General features: G+C 39.9%; 1 protein-coding gene across 3 annotated transcripts in view; it reads left to right on the top strand.

The window, feature by feature from the left end:
* The window catches only part of trappc8 (trafficking protein particle complex subunit 8), a 30,112-nt gene extending 12,786 nt beyond the window's left edge, over positions 1-17,326 (top strand). For all 3 annotated transcript variants that reach the window (XM_014338778.2, XM_042227219.1, XM_014338777.2), the window contains 16 exons: positions 634-739; positions 2,907-3,101; positions 3,499-3,656; positions 3,770-3,844; positions 5,407-5,512; positions 5,701-5,855; positions 6,934-7,358; positions 9,386-9,542; positions 9,629-9,725; positions 11,493-11,561; positions 11,645-11,703; positions 13,142-13,345; positions 14,216-14,317; positions 14,550-14,689; positions 15,862-15,951; positions 16,662-17,326. In XM_014338778.2, coding sequence (XP_014194264.1) covers positions 634-739; positions 2,907-3,101; positions 3,499-3,656; positions 3,770-3,844; positions 5,407-5,512; positions 5,701-5,855; positions 6,934-7,358; positions 9,386-9,542; positions 9,629-9,725; positions 11,493-11,561; positions 11,645-11,703; positions 13,142-13,345; positions 14,216-14,317; positions 14,550-14,689; positions 15,862-15,951; positions 16,662-16,896 — 2,373 coding nt within the window. In that variant the 3' untranslated portion in view covers positions 16,897-17,326. The remainder of the gene's footprint in view (positions 1-633; positions 740-2,906; positions 3,102-3,498; positions 3,657-3,769; positions 3,845-5,406; positions 5,513-5,700; positions 5,856-6,933; positions 7,359-9,385; positions 9,543-9,628; positions 9,726-11,492; positions 11,562-11,644; positions 11,704-13,141; positions 13,346-14,215; positions 14,318-14,549; positions 14,690-15,861; positions 15,952-16,661) is intronic.
* Positions 17,327-17,352: the final 26 nt, after the last annotated feature.

The raw sequence follows: 17,352 nt of genomic DNA, 5'->3' as shown, positions 1-17,352 counted from the left end.
GTGGACTTGGTACAAGCACTTTGCACATTATGTTCTATCTACATTTTATAGAATTTAATATTAAAATTTAATATTGTGTTTAGGTTGAGTAGAAAAGCACTATATAAGAACCAGTCCATTGTACTATTTGCCATTCAGTTAAATAGTAAAATAAAAGTAAAAATTCAGTAGTGGCATATAAGCAGCATTATATGAGATTGTGACCTGATTGCACCCTAGTTTAATAGCTTTATCACAAAGGAACTATAGTTTGTTTTGTCAAAGTTGCACACCAACCCAACATTAATTATAGTGAGGTTACAGAGTGTTATTGCCTCTGACGTCAATTACAAGCACACCAAATCTGTTTATCCTTATCCAACAGTTTTAAATTGGATTCTTTGTCACGTGGTTTGCATGTAGCTTTGGTCCCAGGAGCATGTAGCTTCACAAGTCTAAGAATGTCATTAATAAAAACTATTATATATATTCCTTTATCTGTATATGATGGTGAAAATTTAAACTGGGGATTTTGTGTGTAGCACCTGGTGTAATCAGTAACATTTCTGCATTTTGACCTGGTTCAGAAAAAAAACAACTTTCAAAAACTCTTATGTGTGCGTATTATTTTTTGTTTTGTTTCGGTTATTATAGAGCGTGTTGGGAGGAAATGAAGTCAGCCTTCCCCAGCTTCCTCTGCCCTGCATCCACAGCTCAGCAACAAGAGTCTACTTTGGACACGAACGCCGCCTTGCAGAAGGTAATGTCCTCGAGCCTACTCCTTTATCACTAAGCAGCAAAGTGTACAAAACACTTTGGGAAGTGGTGCAGGGTACACCTATCGATATACCAGCAGCTGAAAGATATTATTTGCCTGGTGACTGTGTGCAATGCGGCATAAATGACAACGTTACTGTAACACACACGACTCATATGCTGCCTCTATAAACTTTACAGGAGTCGAGGCACATGCTTATGTATGGCTTTTAATCCACAAGACAATAACTAACATTATTGCTTTGGAGACTGTCACACACAATGTGAAATGCCCAGGGCTGTGTGAATTTCAAGGTTCGCATCTGTAAGGGTCAAGCCTGATTTTGTATACAGATCAGCATCATTCCTGAAAAACCTTCAGTTAATCCAAAATGCTGCAGCCTGAATACTGACAGGCACTAGAAAGAGAGCACATTTCGCCCATATTGGCTACTTTTCATTGAAAAGTACTGCACCTCCCACTAGAGGACTTCACTCTCAGACTGTGGGCTTACTTGTGGTAGTTAAAAGTAGAATGGGAGGCAGAGCCTTCAGGTTCCAGGCCCCTCTTCTGTGGAACTAACTGTTAGTTTGATTTCAGGAGACGGACAACCTCCCTTTTTTTCTTTTTTTTTTTAAAAGATTGGGCTTACGGCTTTTTGATAAAGCCCATTGTTAGGACTGGATCAGGTGACCCTGATTTGTCTCCCCTAGGCTGCTGGGGGCTTCTAATGATCCACTGAGTGTTTCTTCTTCACTCACCTTTTTAGATGTTTTTTCCCCTCGCTAATGTGTTTATATACCACTCTGCATTTAATCATTAGGCTTTATCAGTTTTTTGTTCTCTTCGATAGTGCGTCTTTTTTCAGTCTTCCTCCCCTCACTCTCAACTGGTCGCAGTAGATGGCTTCACCCCTAAACCTGATTCTGCCAGAGGTTTCTTACTGCTAACAAGGAGTTTGTCCTTCCCACTGTTGCTAGTTACTCTAGGAGAGCGGGACATGCTAGTACAAGGCAGCAGGACCAGTATCTGCGTCTTTGTACAAGAAGGAACAGGATCACCACTACCAGAGCCAAATTGGCCCCCAGCAGGCCACCAGTGTGATGTCTGTTTCTGATTGCTTGGTCAAAATTGAAGAGTTCGTGAGAGTGGCCTGACAGCCCAATGTCTTCTAGTGGGCCCTGTGTTTACCTGCCTGGCACTGTGGAGCCTGAATACCAGATTTACCAGGTCTGCCACTGGCACCCTGTGGGTCTTTTTTTTTTTTTTTGATGAGATGAGAGCAGGTTCACCCTGAGCACATGTGAGAAGTCATGGAGAACATTTTGCTGCCTATTACATCTTTGAGTGTGACCAGTTTGATGGATCAGTAATAGTCTAAGGAGGCATATCCATGGAGAGATGCACGACCTCTACAGACAAGGCAATGGCACCCTAACTACCATTAGCTATTGGGATGAAATTCTTGGACCTATTGTCAGGGGTGCAGTGGGTTCTGGGTCCCTCCCAGTGCATGAATTGTCTCATGTAGCTAGGATATAAAACAGTTCCAGGAGGGTGAAGGAAATGATAGGCCTGCCCTCCAGATTAACCTGACCAAAATACAATAGAACACTTCTAGGACATCATGCTTTGGCCCATCTGATGCTCCCAGGTTGCAACGTCAGATGGGCCAGTGATGGGTCACCACTAGGTCAGTGATGACTGGTCCAAATCTTGGAGATCTCCCAGGACTCTATCTGTCGTCTTATTGTCATCTCATGCCCTAATGTTGTCAGGCATGCATACAAGCACATGGGAAGCATACAGGCTGCTGCAGCACAAAAACAAACATAAATTCAGTGCTTCTTAGATTTTTTGTTTTGTGTGAATCATAATCTGTTATTAACCAAGAAAATAAAAGTAGAAAACCTTGTGAAGGAGTCCATTTAAAGTTAAGATATCCAGAATTCTTGTGACACTAGCGTTCAGTTTGCAAATATTTGTATATATTATGACCATTATGGACCCTGTCTAAACCCTGTTTTCAATTCAAAGCGTAACATGAAAATGTAGAGTGTACATATGATGCTGACATATCCAAGCAGAGGTTTACTGTCAGACTTTTTACAGCAAAATTAAGTGGTTTGCATTTTTGGTTTGTATTTAATCTGATATTTGATCTGTTCAGGAGAAAAGCAGGCAGCCACTCACGTGTCACTGGACCAGGAGTTTGACCAGGATTTGTCAGCCATGTGGTGCCATCTAGAAGAGCAGCTTGTAGCTTCTGCAAATGGGGGTGTTGTCCCAGTAAATTTTCAGCCCACTCAGTGCTGCCTCAACAGTCAGACAGACAACCTCCGTCATCCCCTGGCTGTGGTTGAAGGTAAGATGTGTTCAGCACTAACACGGGAACTTTAAAATGTTACAAGTGCTTTTCTGGTTCCTGACAACTCAAAGCACTTAATACTTCAAGCCACATTTAACCATATATTCATATTTATTCTCTCCACTTTACCAATGTCACTGCCGTGGCCAAGCTAAAATTACCAGTTACCTAACACGCATGTATGGATTGAGCTGTAGTACCCAGAGAAAACCTATGAAGGCACAATACAAATATGCAAACTCAACACAGAAAGGCCCCAGTCTGGGTTCAACCAGGAAACTTCTCACAGTGCATGACAGCGCTCACCTGTACCATTACTGAAATGTAAAGTTTGAGCCATCCCATGTCTAATAAATTGTGCCCACATGCTATGCAATCTTCTTTGTCTTTACAGAGCCAATCATAGTGGAGGTGACATTCAGGAATCCTTTGAAGGTTTCTCTGGCCCTGTCAAGCCTCTCGCTCCTGTGGAGGTTTACTGTTGACGGTTCATCTTCATCAAAGGAGATGACAGAAGAGACCATTACCAATGAGGAGACCTCGGCTGTAGGGGTGGGCAACATGAACAAATATGCTCTTAGGAACTGTGATTTATTTTCACCTTGTTTTTAGGTCTAATCTTATTTTTTTTCTCTAATCTGTTCATTATATGCTTCATCTTGCAGATGACACAGAAAGATGATATTGTGACCTCTGAGACTATCCAGGAGTTTCAGTTGGGTCCAGAGGAGACCAAAATGGTAAGCTGGTCTCTAAATGTAAATTCATGGATCTTTTTTCAGAATCTTCTCTGTTTCATAATGCTGCTACCTTTTTTTGACAGTTCTGACCTAGTGTTGGGAAATACAAAGAAAGTCACAACATGTGTTTGCATTCACATGAGGAAGGAGGTTACACATAGTGATAATCTTTCATGTGAAATTGTACAATAAGATATGCTTAATGCCAGTGAGCATTAAGCATATCTTAAGTACAGCTTAGTTTAATCTTTTCAGTTTTAGTGTTGTGCGTTCTGTTTTGGCGAATAAAAGTGACAGCACAAACTGAATGCACTTTGGTGAAATAGGCCTTTGATGCTCAAAAAGTATTCACATTGGCCTCAGAAAATCGTAGAGAGTATTAAAATACTTTTACAAGTATTTAAAATATCTGCTAGATACTAATTGTACTGTACTGTACTCTCTTCATCCAAAAAAGTTGATTCTGTTCATCTAGACGTAGCGTTTTCAGTGAGAGAAACATTTCGTGCAAGTGACGTCTTCAGTCTCAGCTGACTGCAGGTTTCCCCAACCTTATAAACAGTACATTTTTATAATGACTGAAACCAGCACCACTGACAAACAGTGGGCTGTGAGTTTAGTTCCTTGATCATTAATATGCAAGTTGCCATGACCACTGATCAGTTCCATGGAAGAGGGGCCTTAAAGATGAAGGCTCTGCCTCAACACAGAAAGGCCCCAGACTGGGTTCAACCAGGAAACTTCTCACAGTGCATGACAGATGATAGGGTGATATGGTACTACAAGGTCATTAAGATAAGATGGGGCCTGATTATTCAAGACCTTGAATGTGAGGAGCAGGACTTTAAATTCAATTCTGGATTTAACAGGAAGCCAATATAGGAGAAATATGGTCTCTCTTTCTCGCCCCTGTCAGTACTCTTGTTACAGTATTTTGGATTAACTGAAGGCTTTTCATGGAGTTTTTAGGACATCCTGATAATAATGAACTACAGTTGTCCAGCCTGGAAGTAATAAACTGACTAGTTATTCCAGTGTCGCTCTGAGACAGGATGTTTCTAATTTTTATTGTGCAAATGGAAGAAAGAAGTCCTACATATTTGTTTAATATGTGCGTTCAATGACTCCAAGGTTCCTCACAGTGTTACCGGAGGCCAAGGTAATGCTATCCAGAGTAAGAATCTGGTTAGATACCATATTTCTAAGATTTTATATTTGATCAGTGGTTGTTGATAAATGGTTGTGATAATTTGCATATTAATGATCAAGAAACTGACATTGCAACCCATTGTTTACCAGCGGTGCTAGTTTCAGTCATTGCCCAGATGTGCTCTTTACAAGGTTGGGGAAACGTGCAGTCAGCAGAGACTGAAGAAGTCACTTGGATGAGTGACAAAATGTAATGCATAATGCAAACACCACTGAAAACACAACATCCAGATGAACAGAATCAACATTTTGGGATTTCCTTACCTGGATGATTGAGCATGCATCATGACATATACAAATACCTAATGCTAAACAGAAATCCAGTTATTTTGTGCTGATCACTTTGATCTCAGGCCCGACTCAAGCTGCTGCCACACAGAACTGGTCAGCTGAACATTGTGGGTGTAGTGTACAACCTGGCTGCAGGCTCCTCTGGCGAAATGGCTTCTAGCACTGAAGGTAAATTCGACCTCATGTCAACTCATATGCTTTATTATTATTTGATGAAGACAGAATGTTTTTCCATTTGCATTATGCATTACATGGTATTTAAATAAATAAATAAATAAAATTCCAATATGTTGTACTTTTTTTTTTTTTTGTCTTGCTGCCAGTTAGAAACCATATGGATTTCCTCTTGTTTACAGACCAGCAGACTCTAGATTTGATGGTTCGTGGGAAACAGGACTTGAACATCCTTGGCCCACGTCTTAATCTGACCAAAGAGGACAAGATGTCAGTTCGTCATGGTCCTGATCGACGTCTGAATCCCATCATAACAGCACCTATGCCCCTGATGGAGGTAGGACTTATTCTGAAAACCTTCATGGATGTAGTCATCATGAAATCACTTTACTGGGTTTTAGATTCTGCATGTTGAAAACATTTTTTTCTATGTTAGTTCTATGGAGTCAGATGTGGGAAAACTTTGATGGGAGGGTAGAGTTTGAAGTTGAAATAATGCTAGCAAGCTTTGCTAGAAAACAGAAACTATAAACACACATACACATGGATCTAACGGACAAACATATCTAATTCGACAGTAACATGCAATGTTAGTTTTTTGACAGGCTGTATCATATATATTATGAATATCTGTCACAGAATTCAGTTCAAATCCCAAAAATGACATCTACACTACAGACACAGTCGAGAGTTCTTGTTTCAAATAAGGCTCAACAGACACAGACTGGCTACTGGTCAGTCAACACTCCTGTCCAGATGGATGAACTATTAAAAAACAATTGTGAAAAAGAATTATTATTTTTTTCATTTTGTTTTTTTTGATTTGTGGATAATGACTCCATTATTGTTGGCTGGAGCCTTAGAAATGTCTTTTTAAGTCTTTCCAGGTGGATAGATATCAATGATTTTCTCATCTGTTCTTGAGTTTCTTGACAGGATCGTGACAGGATGCGTTGCATGATGATGTTTTAGCCTACTTAAATTTGTTAGACCTGTTCTATTGACGTGATTTATTGATTCAACAGGTCTGGTTTATTACTGTTAATGAATGATTCAAGCTGTGGGACATACATTTTTTTTCACATAGGGCCATGTGGGTTTGGACAGCTTTCTGTCCTTATAAATTAAATCTTCTACCAGAAACTGCATTTTCGTTTTTATTGTTTACTGTTTGTCTAATATTTAAATTTGATGATCTGAAACATTTGTAACAAATTAGCATAATTAGAAATTAGGAAGGGGAAAAATACTTTTTTCCCCTCCCCCAGTAACAGCTGGGCTTTTAAAACAGGCTTCCAATGAACCTCTACTTGAATATCTATGCTTTCAAGTGTAGTTTCACTTATGTGTGGTGATGCTGCAGTATTGCTTTCTGTTTATTACTCTGTGTGTGTGTGTGTGTGTTTGTATGTCAGGTTTTTTTCCTGCAGTTTCCCACTGCTCTGCTGTGTGGCGAAATCCGAAAAGCATATGTTGAGTTCTGTAATGTCAGCGGTGTTGCTTTGTGTGGCCTGCGAGTGGTGTCCACACACGCCGCTTTCTTCACCTTTGGCAGCCAGGCCACAACACCCCTCAGCCCGACGTCAGCTGAAAATTGTTCACCTTATAAAACCGTGGCCACACCTCTCCAGCGGGCCTCAGAAGCCACTGAGAGTCTGGTTTCAGCTGATGATTTCAGACAGCCATCTGGTGTGATAGAAATTCCAATAGATGGCAGCATCCTGCAACCAGGGCAGTCCACTCAGCTGCCTCTCTGGCTGAGAGGACCAGACCAGGAGGGAGTCCATGAAATCAACTTTCTGTTCTATTATGAGAGCGCAGAGAAAGGACTCAAGATAAGGTAAAAATTGAAAATTAAGCACTTTTGTGAACTGACCTGTAGGCATACATATCATTTCTTGGAACATATTAGTATTTTTCAAAGAAACATGATCAGCCTGAAATGTAACTTACATAAATTAAGGATTGAAAAATACTTCTATGTATGTATTTTTTGATTATATTGACAAAAAGTAGATTATTTCAGTGCCGGGGCACCAGTGAAGAAAAGGGTCATGTAGCCGTGGGAAAATAATTATTTGATCTCCTGCTGAATTTGTAAAGAGAAAACTTACAAAGAAATAAACAGTCTATATGTGAAATGATAGTTTTAATGGAGAGAGATAAAATATCAACAAAACATTCTAGAAATAAACACGTTACATAAACCTTATAATTTTATTTGCATGTCAAGTATTTGGTCCCCAAGCAAAACATGATTTAGTATTTTTTTGGAGAAGCCCTTGCTTGCAAACAGTGCTTTGTCAGCAAGACGGTGCTTTTGACCCACTCTTCTTTACAGAAACTCTAAATCCTTCGAGTTGTCAGGCAGCATTCAAGAAACTTGAAGTTAAGCTCCCTCTACAGATTTTCTACAGGACGGAGGAAGAAGATTGGCTTGGCTACTCATAAACTTTAAGCCCTTTTTCCATTAGTACCTACTCAGATCGGCTCACCACAATTCAACTTGGATCAAGTATCACCTAATGTGCGTGGTCATTGATATAGCAACGTGTCCGAGCGTCACGTGATGTAATTAGTATGCGACACAAATGCTATAGCAAAGGTGGACATCAAGGCAACAATATACCTACTGCTCGGTCTGTGGCTTTTGATCAGAGTCGAGGGGATCACGGAGTTGTTTTTGTTTGTTTTGGTGTTTGTGTTGGATTTTGTTTGTTCGAGCCCTTTCCCTTGTTGCCGTTTCAAAAAAAAAAATGGCAGTTTTGAATTTTGTGAACGAAACACTCTCATGACTCATCGAACGACGCCACTGACCAGCCAATCGGTGGCATGCAGTCTGATGACGTCACATTTTAGTACCATTCTGATTGCTTGGAGCCACAGCCGTGCAGGTGCTATGACCTTGTCCCTTAGTGTATTGAAGTCATCCACGTTTGGGTCATACTCAGCTTTTCTCTTCCTCCAAATAAGGTGGTTCAAGTTGCTCAAGAGCTCGATTTTAGTTTCATCTGATTATAATGCTTTATCTTAATCATTTAGATGTTCTCTGGCAGGCGTGCGATGGGCCTGTACTTGTGCCATTTTTTTTTGAGCAGGGCAAATTCACGGGTGCTGTAAGATTTAAATTCATAATGGAGTAGTGTATTACCGATGGTGTTCTTGGTGATTCTCCTCCCAACTGCCTTTAAGTCATCAACAAATCTCTCCCATGTATTCTTGGGATGATATATCACCTTTCTCATGATAATCCTCATCCTGTTATTGCAAGAGAACCATCGATAGGTGTTTTATATTTCTTATTAATCACACCAGCACTTGTCAACTTCTCACCAAGCTTCTTGCTTCTTCCAGTCTTGTGGATGTGTACAATCTTGTCCCCGACATCCTTTGACAGCTCTGTGGTCTTGCCCATTGTGGTGGAGAGCTTGGAGTGTGAACGAATTGATTTAGTGGACAAGGGTGCAACAAGTTAATCTGTAATTGTTTGAAATCTGTTTGCCACATGGGCACGCAGCTGATCTTTGTGAGCCAGAACTCTGCCTAGGTTGTAGGGGATCAAATACTTTGATCATTTAATATCACCAGTTTATAACTTTTATGTAATGTATACAAAGTTCTTTACACGTTCTGTGTGACAAAGTCTATAAATCATATCCTTATCTGGATTAAACATGGCTGTTTTGGGTACGCACGGACTGGACTGTGACCTTAACAAAGAAATTAATTTTTTTTAGTTTGCTGTGTGTGGGGTCACATAATGGCACAAGCCATAGTTCAGGTTTGTGTATGTTTGTGCTGAAAGTTCTCATAATCCTTGGGAAAAAACAATAAGGCTTTCTCTTTTCCCTCTCTCCGCATGTAAAGTCACCGGGTGCTGCGCCACACAGTATTTATCTGTGCTAGTCGGTCTTTGAGCATACAGGCATCAGCCTGTCGCAGCAGTGTTCCTCCACATCACTGTCTGGATGAAAAAGGCAGCAGTGGAACCCTTGTCTTTATTGATGTGGAGAACATCAATACGGTGAGATGCTCAGCATAGCACACACAGTTACATAGTTAAATCATGCCTGCTGCACAAATAACGATTGAACATTACTCTTCTCACAGAATGAAGGTGGTGTGCGAGAGTTCCACATCGTTCAGGTCTCGAGTAGCAGCCAACATTGGCGCCTTCACAAGTACATCAACCCGAACAAGGATAAAGGTGAGGTCTGGTACACCAGGAGATTTGTGCTTCATTTCATTTAATGGGCTAGTTCAGTTTCTCCATACAGTGTTAGCATGATTGATGAATATAATTTTCTATGGTGAAGTTCAAAGATTCAACCCATTAAAAACAATTGCTTCTAGAGCAGCAGCTGACCGGTTCTGTGCCCATGAATTTTAATTATTTGTGATGAAGCTAGATCTCCTTCAGAGGTTCAAAATCATGCCTCTTTCACTTTCATTTTGGGAAAGTGGAACATCTACACCACAGCAGCAGTGATCACTGAGATCCTTGGCTACAAGATGAACAGTGTCATGGAGCAGACCTCTCCATGGAGAAGGAGATTGAAGGCCAATATCAAGGCAGCACTAAGAGAAGTTAGCCAACTATTAGAGCTGCAGAAAGGTGTGATTAAGAAAAGAATGTCTGAGAAGTACAGCAAGCTGCCCATACAGGAGGCCAGACATTCAAGACAAAGTCTGAATCATAAACAGTTGGACAGCACCAGTCACCAACATGATTCACGCCTACCTGCTGAAGAAGCTAACGGCATTCATGAGCGCCTGGCAGTATAAGATGAGATAAGATAAACCTTTATTATTCCCACACGTGGGAAACTTGTGTCACAGCAGAAAGTGGACAGTGCAAAGTTACAGTAGCAAAAATTAAGAAAAACAATGGAACAAGATAATAAGAATAACATACTATATACAACAGAATAAAATACTACACTGTCAGAAAACAAAAATACACTTAGACTTACACTTATAAATGAACCAGCTGCTAATGGATGAGTTACACCTGGAAATAATCCCCCAGAAGGGACCAGTCAGTAAATTAGCAATACATCGAAGCTCCGGTCAGGTATCATAGCTGCTAACATGAACAGGCACATAGCTCAATACATGAGTGAAATGGCAGAAATACCAGTTACTAGCAGATAAAGCAGTCAATTAAGACTGTAAGATCAGACTGTGACCAGTCTGTACACCACCTGGACTGATTGCAAGAAATCCTACGACTCAATGTCTCACACATGGATCCTGATGAACAACACTAGAGGCCAACTTTAAGGAAATTGCACAAGTTGCCAGCAAGTACCACTGACTACCAATGACTAGATCAATGGATATAGTCTGTAGAACAGAGTAATCAGTAAGCACTTCTTTTATATGGATGACATCAAGAGAAACCTAATGTTATTTCCTTTAACTAGTGAGGGACAGTAACATGCAGGACTTTTTTATGAACAACAAACTTTTTTCCAGGCTACATGAAGGTGTTTTGAATTAGTGATATGTCATTTTCTTTCCACCATACAAATGATCTCCACTGTTTTCTTCTTCAATGCCATGTGCCAACAGTGTGGAGCAGCTATCTGATCTAGTTGTACAGAGGTCGGATTATCTTCTTAATACATTTACATCGTTGCTGCGCGTGACTGTGGAGACTGTGGATCATTTGAAAAAGAAACCCCCAAATCAGAAGTACTTGACTTCCTGGTATAACTGTCAAAGGCGAACATTAAAGGAGGAATTATATGGTTAAACTTAGTTACAGCACTTTGAGGATACTGTTTCATTTTCAGTGTCTCTGGTATATGTCAGAACGAGATCTAGCGTGTGATTAAAGTGGTGGGTGAGTTCTTTTATATTTGTGAGAGAAGTGAGTTGAGTCTAATAATGGATTAAATGAAAGAAATCAGACAGAAACTGGATATTGATGTGGATCGTAACTTGTCTTTTTCTTCCTTTTCTCCTTCAGAATGTAAACTTGGCAGCAGAGAAAGAGCCAAGCTGTGTTTTAGGGCCACACGTTGCAAACCCAGTGAAGGTACTTTTAGTGAAAAAACAAACCCCATCAGTTAGGCCATTTTCAGTGAGCATGAATTTCACAGTTCTGTCTGTTATTTCTAGCTACCTCTAAGGCTGTAGAGAAGTACACTTTTTCAGACCTGAGTATGGGAAATGAACAGGTGAGTAGAACATACACTTCACAATATACAATTTTCTGTTATGGTTGTATGTTCTCATGCTTTGTCATAGTTGTTTTTTGGGGATGTTTTTTGTTTGGTCCCAAAAGGTTGATTATTTTCATCTGGACGAAGCGTTTCCAGTGGGAGAAACGCTTCGTCAGTCACCCAAGTGACTTCTTCAGTCTCAGCTGACTGCAGGTTTCACCAACATTATAAACAGTACATTTGCACAATAACTGAAACCACTGAAAGAAGAATGTGCTCTGAGGTCAGTAGCTTGATCATTAATATGCAAATTGTCATGACCAACGATCAACAACCACTGATCGAAACCCATTGAACAATGGCCATGAGCACCATTCACAGAGTTGGGGAACGGCTGCAATCCCAGCATTGTAAGATGGTGAAAGATGTACCCTTAGGCCCCCTCTTCGATTCAGAGATGGTCTTTCCCTTTTCATGTAAATGGTCTCCTTGACTCTGCACTCAGACCAGCGTTCCTCCCTGTCCAGGATGTTACATCCTCATCATTGAAAGAGTGTCCACTGGCCTGTAGGTGTAAATAGACTGCAGAGTCCTGGCCTGACGAGGTAGCTCTTCTGTGTTGTGCCATCCGCTTCGCCAGAGTTTGTTTGGTTTCCCTGATGTATAAATCATGGCACTCCTCCTGGCACTTCACAGCATATACTATATTACTCTGTGTTGGGGGACCCGATCCTTGGGTTGCACCAGTTTTGGGTGTAACATGTTTTGGGGTTAAAAGCCACAGGGATGCTGTGTTTAGAGAAAATGTGTCTCAACTGTTCCGATATTTCTGACAGATAAGGGATCGCTAAAGGTTTTCACTTGGGCAGCAGTTGTCCTTCTCTCCTTGATCACCTGGAGCTTTCTTTAGGAGCCTTCCCAGCTTTGACAAATGTCCAGCTGGGATATTTACATTTACTCAGTAGGCTGGTTTCAGTTATTGTGCAGATTTACTGTTCATAAGGTTGGGGAGACCTGCAGTCGGCTGAGACTGAAGAAGTCACTTGGGTGACTGACGAAACGTTTCTCCCACTGAAAACTCGACGTCCAGATAAACAGAATCAACCTTTTGGGATTTCCTTATCTGGATGATTGAGCATGCATCAAGACATTTTTGCCTCTATGGTGTTTGTTGTAAAACAAATTTAAAGCTAGAAGGAACCATCTAGAAATGTTTGCCTACTTCTATGTAAGCTTTTTAACAAACAGTAACTCTTTCTGAATTTTGTGGAATTGAAAATGTGTTGTCAAGAAAACAGTGATGTAGCAGCATTATTTAATTCAATATGCTGTCTAACAGTCATCTATTAATGTATCATTCAGTTGTGTCGATGTTTAACTTTCCTTTAACTGACTGGCCTGCATGGAGAGAGGGTCTAAGTGATAGAGAGTGAATGGTGCTGTCTTTGTCTAGATCATCAGTTCTACCACACCATGTGGGGATTTCTTCTTCCGCTGCCTGACGTTAGAAACTCAGGAAGCATACGGAGCATCATCCAGGATATCATCAGTCAGCAAGAGTCAAGGCTCTGTACCCACTGAGAACAGAAGTTCAGACCTGACAGATATTGCCAAGGAGTGCAGTGAGCTGGACCTCAACATAATTGTCATTTGGAAGGTAAGAGAGTTTAGTGATACATGGATGGATAGATGTGTAGCACTGTAGATATTTACAGATAGCGAGCACCAGAGTCTCGGTTTGCAAGAGCAGTTTATAACTGGAGATCCTAAAATACAGACTACTGTAAATGTTTAAATGCTGGCTTTTTTTATGGGATATAAAACACACAAAAATATATAGAGAGAATTTCTAATGCACATTAATCTATTCATCCAAATTGCAGCATAAAAATAAATAATGGAAGAAAACAAAAATACAGTTAAGTCCTCTGTGCGTAGCAGTGACAGAAATGATGGTGTGGTCTTACCACAGTTTAGAAATGTGTTCTTATCTCTTGAATAGAAGTTGATCCAGCAGGAATAGTTATCTTAGGGGTGGCTCGCTATCACGGTTTCACAATCTCAGTTTTACAGGTTCACAGAGCAAAGATGTCCACTCGGCTAAAACAAACAAAAATCAGGTCAAATCCTCATTCATAAGTAATCAGGATAGATTTTAACCATAAAGGCTGGAGTTGGACACAAGGTTTATAATAAAAATGCATCTGTTCTCAACTTGCTTGGCAGTTTAATCTCTCTCCGTCACGCTGGTTTCTGCTATCCACACTACAGTCTCTTTCTCACACTTAGTGTTTTTTTTCCTTCCACCAGTGAGTGGCGCTGTGGTTACAATGATTGATTGCCAGAAAATAAGATAAAAGAACAATACACCAAAAACAAAAATACAAGTCACCACCACCAATGAAATCATACATGCTCATACTCATTAAGGGATCATTCTTAAATGTGCAATATACATTAGATCATATTAACCCTGGATGGATATTTTGATGGACAATAACCATTTTGTGCGTGTCTGTCTAACTAGGCTTATGTGGTTGAGGACAACAAACAGCTTATCCTGGAGGGCCAACTCCATGTTGCACTGCAGACCATCGGAAAAGAAGCCACTTCTTTGACTGCTAAGGAGGTACCGCAAGCTTTTTGTTTTTAGTCTATTTTTCTAAAATAAAACCAGCATAAGAAACCTAAACTTAATCCCACTTTTGATTATTCTTAGAAATAATGCAGAACTTTAAGCCCAAAAGCTAATGTAATGTTTTATTTCAGGAGGGTTTTAAATATTTTATATAATGCTGGTATGATTACTTTTATTTGTTAGAGCAAGTCTTCTTTAATAGTGTATGTGTGTTCATCTTCAGGAAGCTCAGGAGATGGTGCTCCTCAAGTTTAAATCAGACCTGCCTCCTCCAGTCATTCTTCCCTCTGCAGAGTTTTGTCAGCTCATCAAAACCAATCTACACTACCCTGAAACCTGCACACACCCATTTGTGCAGGAAAGGTGAGGCACCTGGCGTGTTGTTTTTCCTAACACAATGTTTGGTCCAAGTGATTACAAAAGGTTATTAAACAGGTGCATCTCTCTGAAATGTTCTATCAGATTTAGAAACGTATTCTTCAGATAAGAGATGGGACAGACTACGAGCAAAGGTTAATGTATAGCTCTCACTTTAAAAAAAGCTTTCACTCTAGGAAAGCCCCCTGGGATCCATAGAGTTAAGTTAAACTCAAGAAGTTACTCCAGGCTGAACTAAATTATCTCATCAATTCTGTTTGGCACTGTGTTGGAAATGAATTCTTTTGAAGGTCTGCATAAGACCCTTAGGCACATAGACCAACACAGATTTCCTTTTTGCAAGTCTTTATTGTAACCATAACCATTAAGAACCACCAAATGAGGAAAAACATTCAAATTTTATGTGATCTCCTTATTTTCTCAAGTTTAGGATTAATTTGTCATCTTTACTGCTGGAAAATAAAAAGAAGACTGTGCAAAGTAATTAGTAAAGCAAAAGGCTGCTAGCTGGTTAGAGAGAGAGGTAGAAAGAAGAGAGAGGACAAATAACAATATAGGAGAAAGACGATTTAAAGGTTAATGGTATGCAGTGATGGTTACACAATTAAACATATGGAGAGTCAAACGAGGTCAGTGTACATATTCAGTGGAAGCTCCTTAAACAGCCTTTGTCTATAGCAACATAAGAGAAGGTTCAGGGTGTTTTGATATAGCTATAAGCACATAAAGCATTATCACAGAGCATTAAGCCTTACCTATAGTAGAGCTTGGATTGTATTCTGTCTCACATATCCAAACTCAGGATCAAATATATGATACTATGGGTTTTTAAGATATGATGGTGGCCGATTATTTGGGACTGTTTGGCTTTGTTTGGATTTTTAAAAATAAAGTGATAAGAGAAGCTCTTTAGAAATAATGTCTTGCAGTTTTAAAAAAATTAGTTGTGCGGCTTATAATAACCACATGCACAGAGCAGTTTTTCAGTGCCATCCTAAGACAGGATAATAAGATGTTACCATGTTTGGCAGTATTTAGCATTATTACATTTATCCATCCCATCCTCTGTTTGTAGACCTTTATTGTTTGTTTAGAATTTTTCCTATTCGCAAATATTTTTTTTGTTAATAAAAAGCTGCTTTTCTCTTTGTGCCTAGTCTCTGTTTGGTGCCAGTTACTCTGACTCTGTCCAACTGCTCCTTGGCTCAGGTAGATGTCATCATTGACTTAAGACACAAAAGCACCAGGTAAGTTTCTTAAAACAACATGTGTTCCTTCCTCACATGATTACTTTGTAAGGAAAATGGAGACAAAACTGTTGTGGACAGTGGATTTCACTTAAATAAGACTGACGTTGCTCTTTTTCAGTATAAAATTCAGCTGATACATACAGTGGCTTGAGAAAGTATTTATTTTTCATATTACCTCAAGATATATTTTTTTATAATTAAAATTTAGCTCAAGTTTAGATTGAACTCGGAATGACCATGGGGAAAAATGGTAGAAAATCTGAGCCACAGAAGTATTCAAACCCTTTGTTGTAGCTCCTAATTATCCTGTGATGCATCCTGGTTGAGTATCCACTAGTAGACAACTGAAAGAAGTCAACTCTCTATAGAGCATCTCAATTAAATTGCAGTGATACACACATTAGGACCAGGATGTAAAGCTTATAGTGTTCCCAACAGTACACGGGCCTCAATAACTGAAAAAGTAGACCATCAAGACTCCATTGAACTGTGTGAACAAATTGAGTCAAAGAGCAAGCATTTCTTTGGTTAGTTGATCCAACAGTAACCACAGATACTTGAGGCAGAATGTGAAGATGGTTTCTAACATGAGGTCAAAATAACACGTTTTTCTAATATCAGGTGATAAGTTGTGACCTCTTAAATGTAGCATTCTTTTCCAAAAGTACTTGTTTTTTTAACATAACACTTCTATTTGTCTCTTCCAGCCCAGAGTCCCTGGAGGTCCACAGCTCATTTGCTTGGGTGGGTCAGTCCCAGTACAAGCTGCAGCTAAAGCCCAAGGAGGTATTGTGTCTAACACTGCAAGCCTGTTTCCTTCAGGCGGGAGTCTACAATCTCAACACTCCCAGAGTGTTTGCCAAGCCATCTGAGCAGAGCATCATGTGTGAGACAAGTCAGCAGACGGCTACTCCTGCTCTTATAGTCATCAGCAATGCCTGAAACGAGCCCGATGGTCTTCAGGCACCTCTAGACCGTGCTGTGTGTTTTAACTCCATTCAAGGACCATTGACATAAATTCCTGGATAGACTGAGCATTTGTTCCGTCAGTTTTTGCAATACTGTAAGAAGAGCTGTTTACATCCTGAATTGTACATCTTTTTATTCAGTCTGCAGTCCTTTCAAAGGCAAAATGGGCACTGACGACTGAACCGCATTTGCTGCCCATTCTCTAACAGTCTACAATTTCATTATGCACACGTTGTATTTTGTTTCTGGACCAGTGAGTCAAACTGTGTTTAACCTCAACATATTGTCATTTAGCTCTTGTATGCACTTGAATTGAAATCTTTTCTGGAAATTATGTAATTTATTTATATATAACAAATTGGTTGTAAATAGAAAATAAAAGTCTAATGATACTGTAAAGGAATGTCAAGGTCATGGCATCTTTTTTTT

This window comes from Haplochromis burtoni, unplaced genomic scaffold, assembly GCF_018398535.1.
Source record: "Haplochromis burtoni strain Fernald_Lab_line unplaced genomic scaffold, NCSU_Asbu1 Contig_249, whole genome shotgun sequence".
In the NCBI taxonomy this organism is placed as follows: Eukaryota; Metazoa; Chordata; class Actinopteri; order Cichliformes; family Cichlidae; genus Haplochromis; species Haplochromis burtoni.
This window is presented reverse-complemented; position numbering and strand designations above follow the sequence as displayed.